General features: G+C 35.3%; 1 protein-coding gene across 1 annotated transcript in view; it reads left to right on the top strand.

Annotated features, from left to right (window-relative positions):
* The window catches only part of RAB21 (RAB21, member RAS oncogene family), a 32,463-nt gene extending 16,206 nt beyond the window's left edge, over window positions 1–16,257 (top strand). The window contains exons 4-7 of the mRNA XM_082419113.1: window positions 1,281–1,344; window positions 7,673–7,727; window positions 8,233–8,321; window positions 11,464–16,257. Coding sequence (XP_082275239.1) covers window positions 1,281–1,344; window positions 7,673–7,727; window positions 8,233–8,321; window positions 11,464–11,606 — 351 coding nt within the window. The 3' untranslated portion in view covers window positions 11,607–16,257. The remainder of the gene's footprint in view (window positions 1–1,280; window positions 1,345–7,672; window positions 7,728–8,232; window positions 8,322–11,463) is intronic.
* Window positions 16,258–16,500: the final 243 nt, after the last annotated feature.

The following is a 16,500-nucleotide window of genomic DNA, read 5'->3' as shown; positions in this document are numbered from 1 at the left end:
CTTACCACACATATCTAATGTAATTTTTGTAATTTGTAGATGTGTGTGTATTTTTTTTAGGAAGGTATATAAGTTCTGTGTCATTTGATTACATACGTACTAAATTCCATTACACAAAAATGAAAGTAGGTATCCCAAGTTGGTTCTTTATCCTGTTTTATTATAATCAGTATATTTAAAATCATGAGTTCAAAGATTACTTAATTTCAGGGACTTCGCTGGTGGTCCAGCGGTTAAGAATCCACCTTTTAATGCAGGGGACGTGGGTTCAATCCCTGGTCAGGGAGCTAAGATACCACATGCCGCGGGGCAACTAAACTCGAGCGCTGCAACTACTGAGCCTGCGCACTCTGGAGCCCACACACCACAACTAGACAGCCCGCGCACTGCAACGAAGAGCCTGTGTGCCACAACTGAGACCCAACGCAGCAAAAGAGAGAGAGAGAGAAAGAAAGGAAGGAAGGAAGGAAGGAAGCCCAGCACTTAAAAAAAAAAAAAATTACTTAATTTCAGTTTACTCCCAACCGTGCCTGCAGCTCTGCTCCATCCGTAGTGAAGAATCAGTTTGCCACTGGAGTCATTGTGCACCAGTGGCTCTCCACCAGGGGGCAGCAATGTCTAGAGACATCTTTGATTGTCACACCTGGAGGATGGAACTGGTATCTAGTGGGTAGGAAGCCAGGGATACTGCTAAGCATCATACATTGCACAGGACAGTCCCTCACAACAAAGAACTATCTGAGCCAAAATATCAGTAGCGCTGAACTTGAAGAAACCTATCCTACACCAAAGGATGAAATTTTATTTTACTCTTTTTGGTACCTATGTACATTTTGTTTTTCCTTTAAATGTGTGACACAGAAGCTCCTATGCCCTCTATTTGGGACCCAGTTGGGGTACAAAAGATTTTTAATTAAGCCCATGTTTTCTTAAGTCCAAAGTGATTCTCTATAAGCATCTATTATCAGAAGCTGGAACTGACATGCTTTTGCTTTGGTGAACAGCTTTGCTTGGATTTGTGGGCAGTTATGAAAGTTTGTAATTAGAGATGCTTCTGTTTATTCTTATGTGTAGATATAGAGAGAAATCTTTCCATTGGATGTTTGTGTGTGTGGTTTGCGATATAAATGATCCTACAGTGAATCATTCCTAGTAATAACTAAATACATGGACTGTTAGACAAAATTTTGAGGTATTTTGACAGTGTTGAGTTTTGAGGTGTTGTAATGGTAGTCATTGTTACAGGATTTGTTTTAATATTTACTCTTTTGTGTACACAGGTTAAAAACTGGGTCAAAGAATTACGGAAAATGTTGGGAAATGAAATCTGTTTATGTATAGTTGGTAAGCATCATTACTTTTTAAAAATGTCCTTTGTTTCCTTAACACTTTATTAAAGAATAGTAAATAAGTAATTTTCATTTTAAAGTTACATGAGAAAAGAAGAGTGGTATTTTAGTATTTAATATTTTAGTATAATTAAGGATTTGGAAGTGATCTTTCAGGAGATTCAGACATCTATACTTCAAGGAATGCCTTTGGGGAGCAAGTGGGAAACCCTAAACATGTAGGGGTTCAAGTCCCCCAGCCTTGCTTCAACTTGACCTTTGGTTTTTCATCTTAAGATTATTTTAGAAAAGAAGAGTTCATCAACTGCTTTACAGTATAATTAAAATCAATGACTTAAGCTGTGTTCTTGTTCTATATATTTAACTATACACATTTTTGAGTTGAGAACAAATTTGACTCCAAAGGTGTATAAGTAGATCATGATATACTAGACTGGAGAAATATCTTAAGAGGTAAAGTGAAACAACTCTAGAACTCACTGTTGGACTTATGGCATTTCTCTTTGGTTTCCTTTTTCTTTAGAGTATTATTTCTATGATATAACAGCTAATTATTGGGCAATAAAGTGTTCCAGACACTGTGCTGTGTACTCAGTGGACATTATCTCATGTAATCTTCACAACCCTATGAGGGCTTTGTAGAGGAAGCTGAGCCCTGGAGATAACGTACTTAATAACTTGCTCAATATCATGCAGCTATCAGAGATGGGATTCAAATTGAAGTCATTCAGACTCCTCTGCTTAAGATATTAATCCTTATGAATAGCCTCAGGCTGTTTTCTCTCTTCATTTTTATATAACTGATAAATGGCTTGGGAGAAACCAGGGTAGTTTTAGTGGAGGACATAGAATGGAGTAGTCACCGTGGGCAAATTCTGCTTTTAGCCTTAAGAATTTTTTTGTTTTAACCTGAGTTTACATTTCTTACATTTTGTCACCATTAGATTGGTAAACTTTACAGGTCCAGATCAGGGTGCAGGTTTTGGGAGAGGAACAGGAGCTAATCTGGCCTGCTTTTTAGTCTAGATGCTAGATGTTAGGCTAGATGGTGGGAATATTTCAAACAAGAACACTGGAGTCATAGACCACATAGGAGTTTGGGACCAAAGCTGCAGCTAGTCATTAGTGAGTTTGGCCTGCTTTTGTCTGTCTGGTATATCGGACTTACTGGGAGTGGAAGTGGTCACAGTAGGTGAATGACTAAAGATTTGATGATTTGGGATTCTGGTTATCTCTCAGAAGAGAGGAAGGAACTAACATTCTAAGAAACATAGCTAACATATTCTTAAGAAAGTCAAAGAAGGGATTTCCCTGGCGGTCCAGTGGTTAAGACTTCGCCTTCCAATGCAGCGGGTTTGGGTTCCATCCCTGGTTGGGGAGCTAAGATCCCACATGCCTTGGGGCCAAAAAACCAAAACATAAAACAGAGGCAATATTGTAACAAATTCAGTAAAGGCTTTAAAAATGGTCCACATCTAAAAAATCTTTAAAAAAAAAAAAAGAAAGAAAAAAGGAAAGTCAGAGAAGGCCTCAAGAACTTGTTACTTGGCCAAGGTTACAAAGTAACATTGAAAAAATTAGCTGGGTGGGAATTCCCTGGTGGTCCAGTGGTTAGTGCTATGCACTTCCACTGCAGGGGGGCACGGGTTCAGTCTCTGCTACGGGGACCTAAGATCCCACAAGCCTCGCAGCACGGCCAAAAAAAAAAAAAATTAGCTGGGTGAATAAACTTAGGATAATTAACTTAAACTTTGTATTCTTCATGTTCATATTCTAAGAAGGTTTAGTAATATTGAATCTGGTAGCTTACTGCCCCCAAGTAGGGTTAGATACGTCTCACTTCATGTTATGTAATGTTTATTAATGTTTGGTATAAAGTATAAAAAGCTCTCACTCTCCCTTTTCCATCGGCAAGTGTGACATGGAATTCTGTTTGTAATTCAGAGTTGGACGAATTTTGAGAACCCATTTACCACAAAAGGAAAATTTCATGAAGTTACCATATCTGTGTAACCAGTACATTAGAAGCCCCACCAGTACATTAGAAGCCCCTTTCTTTTCTTTTTTTTTTTTTGTGCTCCTTTCTCATCCCAACACTACCCCAGTTGCCTTCCCCTCACCATCCCCTACCCCCAGACATAATCCTGACTTTTTACTGCATGGATTGGTTTTGTTCTGAGTTTCAAATAAGTAGGATCATATAGTATGGGAGCTTTTCTGTCTGTTTTTTTGGCTTTACATTATGTTTACAAGATTCCTCTATGTTCTTGTATATAGTTGTAGTTCATTTTACTCTCTTTGCTATCTAATACTTAATTCTATCTATGCATATTACACAGTTTCTCCTTTTGCTGTTGATGGACATCTGCATTATTTTTTTCACGTCTTGATTTTCATTTCATTCTGTATACGTTCAGTGTTTATTTTCTCTCCTGTTTTAAAACTAACTTCAAAATAATACTACCTCGTAGGATTGTGATGAAGACTAAATAATGATTTGGAAAACACTTGGCATAGAGTAGGCATATGACAAATATTTGTTCCTTTCCCTTTACACAAGACAGTCCTTCAAACATTTGAAGCCTACTTGGATGGTTCACCTAAAATCTTCCCTAGGTTTTCAACTGTTTGGGCTAACTTTCAGACATCCTCATCATCCTGATTATTTTTTCCTAGGTTTATTTCAGTGTATCAGTGTGTCTCCTACACTTGAAATGGATACTAGAATCCAAACATTGTTGAGTCAATGTATACCATAGCTCTCTCTTTTTTTAAATCTTCTTACTGTCCTTCTACCAGCATTGCCCAAGATTGCATATACTTTTTAGCAGTCATGTCAACTCAGTTTCTCTTTTACATAGATTATGGTTAACAAAAATCAGAATTCCTTTTTTATAAGTATTGCTCTTCTGTCAGGCTTTCCCCATCTTCCTACATAACTAAATTATTTAAACCTAAGTGTAGGAATTTCAACTTGTCATAAGTTTCTGAATGTTTATGTTTGATATATAATCTACTAGCTTTTTCATGTGTAAATTAGATGCCGAACCTTCTAGGTCCTTATCTAAATCACTGATAATGTGTAAAGCAGGAAGAGAGAACTCCATACTTCGCTAGCAGAGACTTTTCCCTCTAGTTTTAGTTAATCCATTGATCAGCACTCTTGGCTGTGGTTGCTCTGTTTAATAGAGTATTTTGTTTCTAGTCTGTCCTTAACATTTGTATGTTTGTTAAACAAATATTTATTATAATAATAGTTACCATATATTGAGTGCCAGGTACTATTCTAAGAATACACACTTATTTCATTTAAGCCTCCTGACAACACGGCAAGAAAGCATTGTTGCCATTTCCATTTTACACGTGAGAAAATGGACTTAGAGAGCTTGATACTTCCCAAACTACATAGTATATAGAGGTAGACCTGGGATTTTAATTCAGGTCTGTCTGCTACTTCAAGCCCGTATACTTAACCAATAATATATATTGCTGGCTATGTACCAGGCTTTGAGAATAATGTAGTGAATAAGTTAAAAAATAGATATGGTCCTTGTCTCCCCAGAGCTTATCATGTAGGGTGAGAGAGAAAAACAGGCTTTTATTGTACATTATGATACATGGTATCAAGGGGTTGGGGGTGTGCTGTGATAGCACAGAAGCAAACCGAACTAAATTGGGGGAGGGGTGGTTAAGGGATTTCCGAAGCCAACCAGGGTTATGGTAGGAAGTGTGTTAATTATCATGGGTTTAATTCTCTCATAACAGTATTGATTTTCCATTTGACCATTCACTGTGATCATTTTCCATTTGATCATTCACTGCGATCATTCACTGTGATGGCTGAAAAATACTCTATTGAACACGTCCTATGTGCTAGGCTTTTTACATATATCTTATTTTCACATCAACCTTGCAAAGTTTATTAGCTACATTTGTACAAAGTGAGACTAAGGGGTTAAGTAATTTGCCCCAAATCTTATAGTTTTGAAATGAGCCAGGACTTAAAAACAAGTTTTATCAGATTTAAAAATTTCTTTCCACTAGGCCACACACCATCCAGTCTAAGCAAAATAAAGTTCTAGCTCTTTATTGCTATTAGGCCATCTGCCCTTAGCAATGGGTGTATCCCTTCCTTGTTCTTAATTCAAATAGGTATTTTTAAAGAAGATAAAATTTTTAGTATTCTTAGCAGGATAGCCTTTTCCTCTCCAATAGCTTCAGTCAGTTTTCCCCCCTAGCCTTTATTGTACTATACTTTCAAGTAAATGCTTACTTTGGTGGTTATTCTTATTTTCAGGTGTTGTAAGCCTATTAGAAAGTTCCCAATGTGGCTGCACAGTAGTACTGAAACAGATATGAGCCTCAACCGCAAGCTTTAGCTCTCTTGCTTTTAAAAGAACATAGCTAAAAAGGTCTTGAACTTTGGAAAGGTGTCAGTCACTGACAGGCAGTTTTGTGACTTGGTCTGCGCTGTTAATCCATTATGAGCACTTATTGTTCAAAGAAATAGTAGTTATTTAGTAGAGGGATTTTTTTTGTTTAAAATATTAATTATGTTATTAAAATAGTTAGCCATTTTAATAATAACTGGTTTTAGGGAACGCCCTGGCAGTCCATTGTTTAGGACTTGGCGCTTTCATTGCCGTGGCCCGGGTTCAATCCCTGGCTGGGGAACTAAGATCCCACAAGCCGTGTGGCGTGGCCAAAAGATTAAAAAAAAAAAAATACTGGCTTTATTAAAGTTTAATTAAGTTCAAAATGCTGTTAAATAATAAAGCAGTATCTGAATAATTTTCCCCAAATATTCATTTGAGGCAACAAGGTGATTGTCTACTTTCCCTATCCTCAGTTTTTAGAAATAGATGTTGGTAATTATGGTGGATTTTGAAAAAAGAGACCTTAAGCTCTAACAAACCAACTCATAGAGTTTTAGTTAATTGCAACAAAAGTCTCCTTTGATCTATAGGAGGCTGTTTTACCTTTTTACAGTGGCAGAATCTTGTGCCTCTGTTTGTTGGAGCTGCCTGCCACTAGGTGGTGCTTTTTGCATTCTTCATAGCATAAAACAACTTATTCCACTCGTGACTGTTGGATATATTGGTTGTAATATTTAGCAAATTAAGAATTTTATTGATAAAATATAATGCGGGAAATCAGAACTGATATGTGTCTTCTTGCTGAGGTAGGCTGATAACTGTTCAAAGAAGGAAGAGTTTATTACTGAATTTGTTAGTACCTGCTGAGCTTTAGTATGTCTGCTTCCCTCCCTCAACCTTAGGCTATGGTGTCAGATCATTGCTTAAAGCTGCGCATAATTAGGTGCTCAGATTATTTGAGGTCTTCATATACAGAACCTCTGGGCTTGTACCTCTCAGTTCTAAGCATCGCGTCTTTCATTGGGTGCTTACTTCAATGCTTTATCTGAAATTGTCTTCTGACTCTCTAAGGTCCCGAGAAAAAATGACCTTATTTACAAGGTTTCCTTTTTTACCCCTATAGGTCATAATAGAAGAAATGAAAATATTTGTTTGACGTGTCCTTTCGTAGGGTATTTTCCCCCTTTCCTGTATGTTATTTCCATTGCCTTTAGCACTCTGTCCAGCCTACTTACCTTAATCTCTACCCTGTATATAATAAGGAATCTGCATTTTGCAGTTTCTGCACTTTTGTTCTGGTGGCTTTATGGCATAATCTCAGTTTGGTTCCATTGTTTAAGGAGAGCTAAACTTATTTTCAGTAATTTAAAATCTGCATGATGTTCATATACTAAGTTGTCTCATGTTTTTAAAACAAACAGTAGCTTCTTCCCCTGCAGTGGTGAAGTACTTCAAAAGCCATATATTTTAATGCTTTCTTTAACCAGTTCATATCATCCAGAAAACCAAAATATTCTTAGGATCCAAGAGGCTAGCCTAATATATTTTCATGAACCATAATTATTGATTGGGGACCATTTACACTTGGCTAAGACTCGTAGGTTTATCCTTAGAATTCCCTAGTGAATCTTAGTCCCATTTATACCCTAAATCAAAAATAGTGCTTATCTCTTTGGAAAAGTTATTTTCTCTGACAGAGGCTGCAGCTTCAGGAGGGATGTGCATTGAGCCATTTGAGGGAGGTTGAGGCATTCACCTTGACAGTCATGATCAACCCTCATATCCAAATGTCCTGAAACCTTATAGTTTCAGGACATTTAGAAGTCTGGTGGGGATTTGTATTATTTTTCCAGATGATTAAAATGGCAATTGTATATTTAGAAGTGGCTTAATTTCATTATAAAAATGAATCAATATTAAAGACTGGCATTTACATTTTCAAATTAGGTAATAAAATAGACTTGGAGAAGGACAGACATGTTTCCATTCAAGAAGCAGAATCGTAAGTGTTATCCCTTCTCCTCTTCCTTCCTTCAGTCACTCTCTGTAAGAAGTCTTCCTCTTTGCACAGTGTACTTTACCATTTAGTTATTACTCAAACCTCTTAATATAGATTGAGGTAGTGGATTCAATGAAGCGTGTTTATACTGGCAATTTCTGGCTTTTAGTGACATTTAAAGTTATTCCACTTTCACTTCTCTTTCTGGTTTCAGTAAAAAGTATAAGAATGATGCAAAAGAAAACTGTCATGGCCAAATAGTGAGTCACAAAACCTGAAGTATTTGGGTTGCAAATTAACTTAGAATAAAAGTCTTGTTTTATTCTTATTTAAAAGTTGATTCAATATATAGAGACGTCAAATGGTATATAATCTTAATTGCACTAAACCTGGGTTAATTAGTAATAAGTCACTAAAATTGCTATTGTAAAAAAAGTTCAAATAGCAGTCATGACAAAAACATAAAACATTTTTTTACGTCAATTACTGATGTTACTTTTTTTTTAAGGTATGCAGAATCTGTGGGAGCAAAACATTATCATACTTCAGCCAAACAGAACAAAGGAATTGAGGAACTCTTTCTTGACCTTTGTAAAAGTAGGTATATGGCTTTTTAAAAAATATTGGTAATATTTCTGGAGTGATTTTTTGTTTGTTTTTTGTTTTTAATTTATTTTATTTATTTATTTTTGGCTGCGTTGGGTCTTCGTTGCTGCGCGTGGGCTGTCTCTAGTTGCGTCGAGTGGGGGCTACTCTTCATTGCAGTGCACGGGCTTCTCATTGCGGTGGCTTCTCTTGTTGCGGAGCACGGGCTCTAGGCCCGCGGGCTTCAGTAGTTGTGGCTCGCGGGCTCTAGAGCACAGGCTCAGTAGTTGTGGCACACAGGCTTAGTTGCTCCGCGGCATGTGGGATCTTCTGGGACCAGGGCTCAAACCCGTATCCGCTGCATTGGCAGGTGGAGTCTTAACCACTGCACCACCAGGGAAGCCCCTGGGGTGATGTTTTACAGTTTCCATTTTGACCATATTGATGATTTGTCGCATCGACCAGTATTATTATTTACTTAATATCTTTAACTCATTTTTTGAAGCTTAAATACCTTCTTTAGCCCTATTTCAAGTAGTAATCAATGGCTATGAAATCTTATGTGTAGTATTTGCTAAATACATATTAAAAAATATGCATTACTATTAAAAATAAAAATGGAAGAGGAATGGACAGAATAAAATAGATTTAAGAGTTGTAACAACTTGTTGCAGTGGATGGACCTTATTTGGATCCTAATTTGACAAACTAGTGAAAAAGAACATTTGTGAAACAATTGGGACTATACGAACACTCACTGGATATTGATGATATTAAGAAATTATTGTAAATTTTTTTAGGCGTGGTTATTGTGTAGTGGTTATGCTTAAAAAAAGAATTCTTATTTTTAAAAATGTTTTTATCTTTTAGAAATCATATTAAAATAATTTATGAATAAAATTACGTATCTGGAATTTGATTTAAAATAATGGTAGGGATGATCGCCAAGAATGGATGAAATTGTGTGATGGACATACAGATTTTCATTATGCTCTTCTTTCTACTTTTATATATGTTTGAGCTTTTCCATATTAAAAAAAGAGAAAGGAAAATGTTTATTATATACAATCTGAAAGTCATTTCTCATATCACCAATAGAACACACTATACTTAGGAAAACCCTAGTCTGTAGAATAACGGATTGAAATGATTTTGTCAAATTATATTCCTTGTAGTTATAGACCTCAGAATGATGGTTTTTTGCTCTAAAAAAATGTACATATACACAAACTTTGAAGTAAATTTCAGTTTTATGTAAGCCTGAAAATCATTCATAATTCTTCTAGAGCATTAATTCTCTAAATGTGGTCCCGTAATCAGCAGCATTAACATCACTTGAGAGTATGTTAGAAGTGCAAATTCTTGGGCCTTACCCCAAACCTACTGAATCAGAATCTCTGGAGGTGGTGCCCAGAATCTGTGTTTTAATCCCTCGTTATGATTCTGATGCATACTAAAATTTGAGAACCACTGCTGTACATATCAGTCACTAGGAGATCTTGTTAAAATGCATAATTTGATAATGTGGGTCTGATGTGGGCCTGAGCTTCTCTCTTTTTTTTTTTTTTTAAATTTATTCATTTATTTATTTATTTATGGCTGTGTTGGGTCTTCGTTTCTGTGTGAGGGCTTTCTCTAGTTGCGGCAAGTGGGGGCCACTCTTCATCACGGTGCGCAGGCCTCTCACTATCGTGGCCTCTCCCGTTGCGGGGCACAGGCTCCAGACGCGCAGGCTCAGCAATTGTGGCTCACGGGCCTAGTTGCTCCGCGGCATGTGGGATCTTCCCAGACCAGGGCTTTAACCCGTGTCCCCTGCATTGGCAGGCAGATTCTCAACCACTGCGCCACCAGGGAAGCCCTGAGCTTCTCTTTACTAACAGACACCCAAGCGGTAATGACACTAGTCCTCAGACCATACTTTGAGTACTGAGGTTCTAGATCAGTGGCTTATAAATGTTATATATCATATCTTTATATAAAAGAATTGAATATTCTCTATACGTTTATTTTAAAAATTATAGAACATGTACAAGTACTTATGATTTTCCATATTGTAAAATATACATTAAAAAAATAGAAATTTTGAAAGGTTAAGGAAAAATAAATTGAACGTTTTCTAATTTTACCTCAATGGATTATCCCGTATACCTCAATTTGTAAACCATTGTTCAAGAGCAATCTCTGGACCCAAGTTTAAGAAACCTTATTCTGTTTTAAGGACTCTCTTTTCTTTCCTCATCTTTTCAGATATGTATTTTGCAACTATTTACTCCTAGTCTGTGTCTTATATTCTCATTTTTCTTAACTGTCTCTCAAAGAGCTGAAGTTCTAAATTTTAACGAGGTCTGATTTATCAGGTTATCTGTATGAGTCATGTTTTTTTGTCTTACATGAGACACCTTTGCTAACTCAAAGTCATAAAGATTTTCTTCTACAGAGATTTCCTCCTTTGTTTTCTTCTAGAAATTTTGTTTTACATTGAAGTCTGTAATTAATTTTTTGTTAATTTTCACATATGGTGGGCGGTATAGATTGAACTTTTATTTTTTACATGTAAATGTCCAGTTCCAGTACTGTCTCTTGAAAAGATTATGCTGTTTTCATTGAATGAACTTGGCACATATATTAAAAATCAAGTGACCATATGTATGAGGGTCTATTTCTGGACTCTGTTCCATTGATTTCTCCTTTCACCAGTATCTCACTGTCATCATTCGAGCAACTTCTACTGTATCTTTAAATCAGATAGTGTGAGTCCTCCAGCTTTGTTCTTCCTCTTTCATCTTAAACTCTTTTGTTCTTTCAAATGTTATTTGGTTAAAAGTTTACATGACTTATTGAAGAATAAATCTCGTACCCTAAATATTGCTTGTACTTGGAACAATTTGACCTTCTTTGATGTATTTCTAAGTATACTTGGAAAATCTTAAGGATGACACTTGTATACAGTCATTTGTTTAAATCAAAAACTTTTTTTCTCTGGTGATGTCACTGTGGCTGTTATACAACTGGACAAGTACACTTGCTATTAATTTTATCTAGTTTCCTTGTTGGTTGAAAGTCAGAAATAGCTATCATGGTGGTAAACTGAAATTATAGAAACAGAAAACGCCGATTGTGATCCTAAATAATTTCTGCTTTCTCCCTCTCTTAGGGATGATAGAAACGGCACAAGTGGATGAAAGGGCAAAAGGCAATGGCTCCAGTCAACCAGGAGCTGCAAGGCGAGGTGTACAAATTATTGATGATGAACCTCAAGCCCAGAGCGGTGGCGGAGGGTGCTGTTCTTCTGGATAACTGTTCACCCCTAAGGAATAAAAAAACAAATAAACTGTGGATCCTTGCCCTCAACACGAAGACTGCCATATTCCAAGTCACATTATTTTACCAATGGAATTAGAGAGTTAACAGTATTTTAAATTACGTTTATAACACTGCAAAGACCTTAAGTGCTAAACTTAGTGGGGTTCGTGACCAGAGAATTGGCATTTTCTACACATGTTAACAAAGCAATTACCAATGGCCTTTTTACATATTTTTTTTCTTTAACAAGGAGTAATATGCATGTAGAAAAGACCTACTTAAAGGCTTCATTTATATTCTTTTAAATCAGATCTTTATTTAATAACTTATATATGTTGTTGGAATGGTATACATTTTTGCAGTCCTTTGTATTTTGTGGTAGTTTGAATTGTATCACTTCTAAACAGCAAACTGTTTTTGTTTTCTTTTTTTTTTAAATTAGCAGATACCTGAAGTACTATTTTTGCAGGGTTTGCACAGGCCCCTAACTGTCTACTACACTTTGATATAATCTATATTCATCCTGTATGCTGAGCTGATAAAATACATTGTAAATTACATATTAAATATTTTATCTGCTTTTACAAGCGCAAGGTGCAAAAATATATACAGTAGTCTCATTGATGACTGTAAAGTGAATTAACATTTGGTGATAATGTCTAAGCTTTTTGACTCTGATCATAGCTCCCCTTCACTTTTGTCTTAACTTGAAAAGTGGCGTGTTTAAATTTTCTCATATACTTTACTTGAATTATTGCTGTTGTCACATTTTTTGCCTCTAAATCCATCTAATAATTGAGCAACAGCATTTGCCTTTTGGTTTGGGGGGTTTTTTTTTTTTTTGTTCTTTTGTGCGGTTTTTTTTTTTGTTTATTTTTTGTTTTCTGGTTTTTTTGTTTGGATAAAAGAGATGACTTCTGCTGATTTTGCTTTAGAATGGTTACCTTAGAAGTATTTGAGTGGAGCATGCTGAGTTTCACTGCTGCAAGACTTTAGTTTTCTCTTAGGCTTTATGTGAGATGGACTCGTTGGTATGAGAAGAGAGGAAGAAGTCCCAGATAGTAGCCACTCACCAAGACTCATTCATACAGCATGTTAGTGGTAGTTTCTCCTCCACAGGCAGCACTTTTAGATCCATTGTGAGCAAGCTGTTTCTGGTCACTGCTTGCCAGAGATGAACACAGAAAGCTTTGTTTCATTTTATAAGAGCTATCCTTCTGAGTTTCTTTGAAGGGAAACATTTCATGTAATGAAGTTATAGCGAACACTGGAAAGATTTATTATAAAATTATATTCTTGTATACTTTGTAAATTAGTCTCTCACTAAGTTTTTTTTTTTTTTTTTCTTTAAGCATAGGGCTGATAGAATAGAATCAGGCACTGCTCATAGGAGGAACACAAATTGTGGAAATTAACAAATTGTTCTTGTTCTAATATATATATTTTTCCATTTCTGTCATGCTTGGAAAACTAGTAAATGTTATGTCTAAGATAAAATGGAATGGTCCCTGGATTTACTTCTTATAAGATGCAATAGTATACAATAAAGTTGTTAGCATGAGCAATTAAAAGAATATAATGAGGTTATAGTTACTAAAGAAGTAACTTTCCCAGATGGGTTAAAGTTGAATAAATTGACACCTTGATGTTATGATATTAGAATTTTAACTTAGTATTAAGTATTCTATAAGGCCTCATTTTACCTTCCTTAATTATTGTCCTTGTCAGACTCAACACACTGCTTCTCCACTGTGTGTGTTTAGGGAGGGCGGGGTGGAAAGAGTCTTCAGGAAGATAAGCTAAAATTGTCTGTGTAGTCTCTTGGTTTCCTGTGAAGTTACTGTTTATGCAGGAGGTGGAGGGAGGCAGGGGAAATCATGAGTACAGATAAAAGAAAAAATTGTTTTTGGCTTCCTGGTTCTTTCAGTGGTAGTAAAGAAAGCCTTGCCATTTCTACTGTTGTAGATGTAGATGGGAAAGAAGCTTTTCTCCACTGGAGTTAAGTATTTTTTTAAAACTAATTAGACATGAAATTGAGCTTTATTCCAAAAAATAAAATCATAAAGCCTGATAATTGGAGAGTTGTACTCTCGATTTTTGACCCTATATTAATGATATAAAGTCCAGATAGAAACCTCTGCTCCAGAGTTGCCAGATAATTATTGGTATGGTACAACCACTCTCGATGTTTTTTTGTTTGTTTTTTTCTCTACTCTTCTTTGGTTTCTATGTACCTTTCTTAACCTCAAGCATTTCATTCTTCTTTTTTTAACCTGTAATTTAAACTAATTCAGTAGCAACAATAGATAATATGGTATACCTGACCTTGCTCTGAAGCCTAGAAGGTCTTTAGATAGGAATAGGGTGAAAGGGTAATGAAAGAGGACCAATCAGTTGCAGCATGTATACAAAGGAAAGATAAAAAAATGATAAACCAAGGCTGAGGAAGTTTTTCTGATACTTTCTTCACCTTTCTAATACCTATCTTTTGTGTTCCTGTCCTTATAATTGTGCTATTAGGAAGAAGACACAAGTTATCGTGTTGTGTATTAAAAGTAGTAGGTAGGTAGAACCAATATATTTTTCAACTAGTAAGTGTATACTCTTCGTATATATAATTAAAAATTGGTTTAAGATAGTCATTAAAAAGGTATCTGAATATTTAAAGTATACAGTCACTGTTTCTGTAATGATGATGGGTATTCTGCTTCTTGTTTTGCATTGTGACTATAGAGGAAGATTATTGTTTTTAAAAATGTATATTGCAACAATTTGGGGGTAAACAGTAATCTGAAAAGAAACAAGCATCACGTTATCATATGAAATATGAGTGTTTGAATTTCTTTTGTTCTGGGGTTATCTCCTGAAAATAGTCTAAAGCTATGGCTGTTACAGCTAAATTGAAATCTTTTAAAAAATATTAGCCATATATTATTAGTGATTACTTTTTATTTGGCATTAAAATAACAGAAGAATGATATTTCATTTTTAGATTTTCAGTAAGCAAAAGTAAAATTTGAGAAATAGAGAAGGAGGGTAGTAAGAAGTAGAATGAAAGGTAGATAGGAAATTCTACAACCTGACAATTTTTAAAATCATTTTAAAAACTACATTACTTTTATCAGGTGGTTTCTAAATAAGGCAAGTTATGCATTGTGCCAAATATTTAGAACATTAAAAAAATGAATTGTTATACTGTTTCTTTTAATACATAATTTGCAATTTTCTATATTATAAATGCTACCAGGGGTCTAGATAATTGATCTTATATTATTTTCAGATAATGTAACTTGCATTTATAATTACCACTTATGTCTAGAAGGGTTTGACTTGTGCCTTTGACTTTGGAAATTTATCTTTTGACTTCTGTTTGCCATTATAGTTTTCACAGTCTTTTTTTTTATATAGATACAGTGTGACAAAGAGGGAATACATAATTTGTGACCATTTAAAATGTTGAGATCTTCTAGAAAAGGGTGTAGATAGTAATGACCAGCAAGAGCCTTACAGTAATTTCTAAAGATATAGAGACTAAGTAGATCCTTTTCTTTTCTAAATTATAAAATGCATTACCTAGACTTTAATAATTAAAAACTGGGATTCATTGAACATAACACATTTATTTGATTTCATAATAGGCATTGATTCTAGTAAATTGCTGTTCTGTAGTTTTTTATCAACCAAACAGTAATATATTTGGTGTTGTGGACTAAAATTCATGCTACACATACGTCTGACTTTGATGGCTTTTCCCTTTTCAAGAAAACAAATTAATTACAATTCTGAGCAAACTTTCCTAAATGTAAGTATTTTAGTATTAATCATATGTAATGAAAAAAATTTAGAAATACTCTTAAGAGTTTCCAATTTTAAGCAAAAATACTTTGCTTCTAAACAAATATCACTTTGATAGATCTTTAGCACTGCTTGGGCTATCTGGGATTTATATATCATCTCTTTTCTAAGGAAGCTGAGTGTGCTTTTGAGTGTTAACCTTTCTGCAGAAGATAATGAACATGGCATGTTACATGGCCCACCCAGAAAGAATCTTATCTTAAAGCATCTTGTCCTCTCCAGAATACTGCACATATTTCCAAGTACATTGCATTAAAGCCAGAGGATGAGCCTGCCTACTTAAATGAACTTTATTCCCACTGTATCAGTTCTCACTTTGATTTTGATACTTCCTGGCAACTGAATCATTTCTTTATTATCAAATACTCAAGAAAAAGCTAATATGATTTCCTTAAATTTGAACTTACGTAGAGCAATGAGACAAAGGTGAGGGACAGCAGGGATAAAGTATGATGATGTTGAAAAGCAGAACAGTGGTATTTGCTAAACTATCTTCAGTGGTAGCAAGCTCTTTTAAGGAAACCATCATATGTAGTACTTCCTAGAAGTATAAATTTCCTCAGTTTGTGTTTAATTACCTAAGTAAGACTATATTCTAGGAAAAAATTAAAAATACAGATTATTATAGAGGTGCCTCTGGTGTACACCCTCCCAAATGGTAACTATTGCTCTATAGTGTATACTCTTCAATCACCTTTTCTTTATGCACTTATATACATATATATTTACCTATAGAAATACATAATTTTGTGCATTTAAAATTTTTACATAAATTGTGTCTTACTGTGCATATGTTTTGCAACTTGCTTTTTTTCTTACCAATATGTCTAGGAGCTCTTATGTGAATATATACACTTTCATTTCTCCCAAATCTCTTTGGGTGTATTTTGCCTTTTTATATAACTTCTGATTCTCCATAAAACCTTCCCCAGGGACTTCCCTGGCTGTCCAGTGGTTAGGACTCCATGCTCCCAAGGCAGGGGGCGTGGGTTCGATCCTTGGTGGGGGAACTGGGGACCCACATGCCACGTGG

The sequence above is a fragment of the Balaenoptera physalus genome, assembly GCF_965194825.1.
Source record: "Balaenoptera physalus genome assembly, chromosome: 13".
NCBI lineage: Eukaryota > Metazoa > Chordata > Mammalia > Artiodactyla > Balaenopteridae > Balaenoptera > Balaenoptera physalus.
Note: the sequence above shows the minus strand (reverse complement) of the source record. Positions and strands in the feature narration are given on the sequence as shown.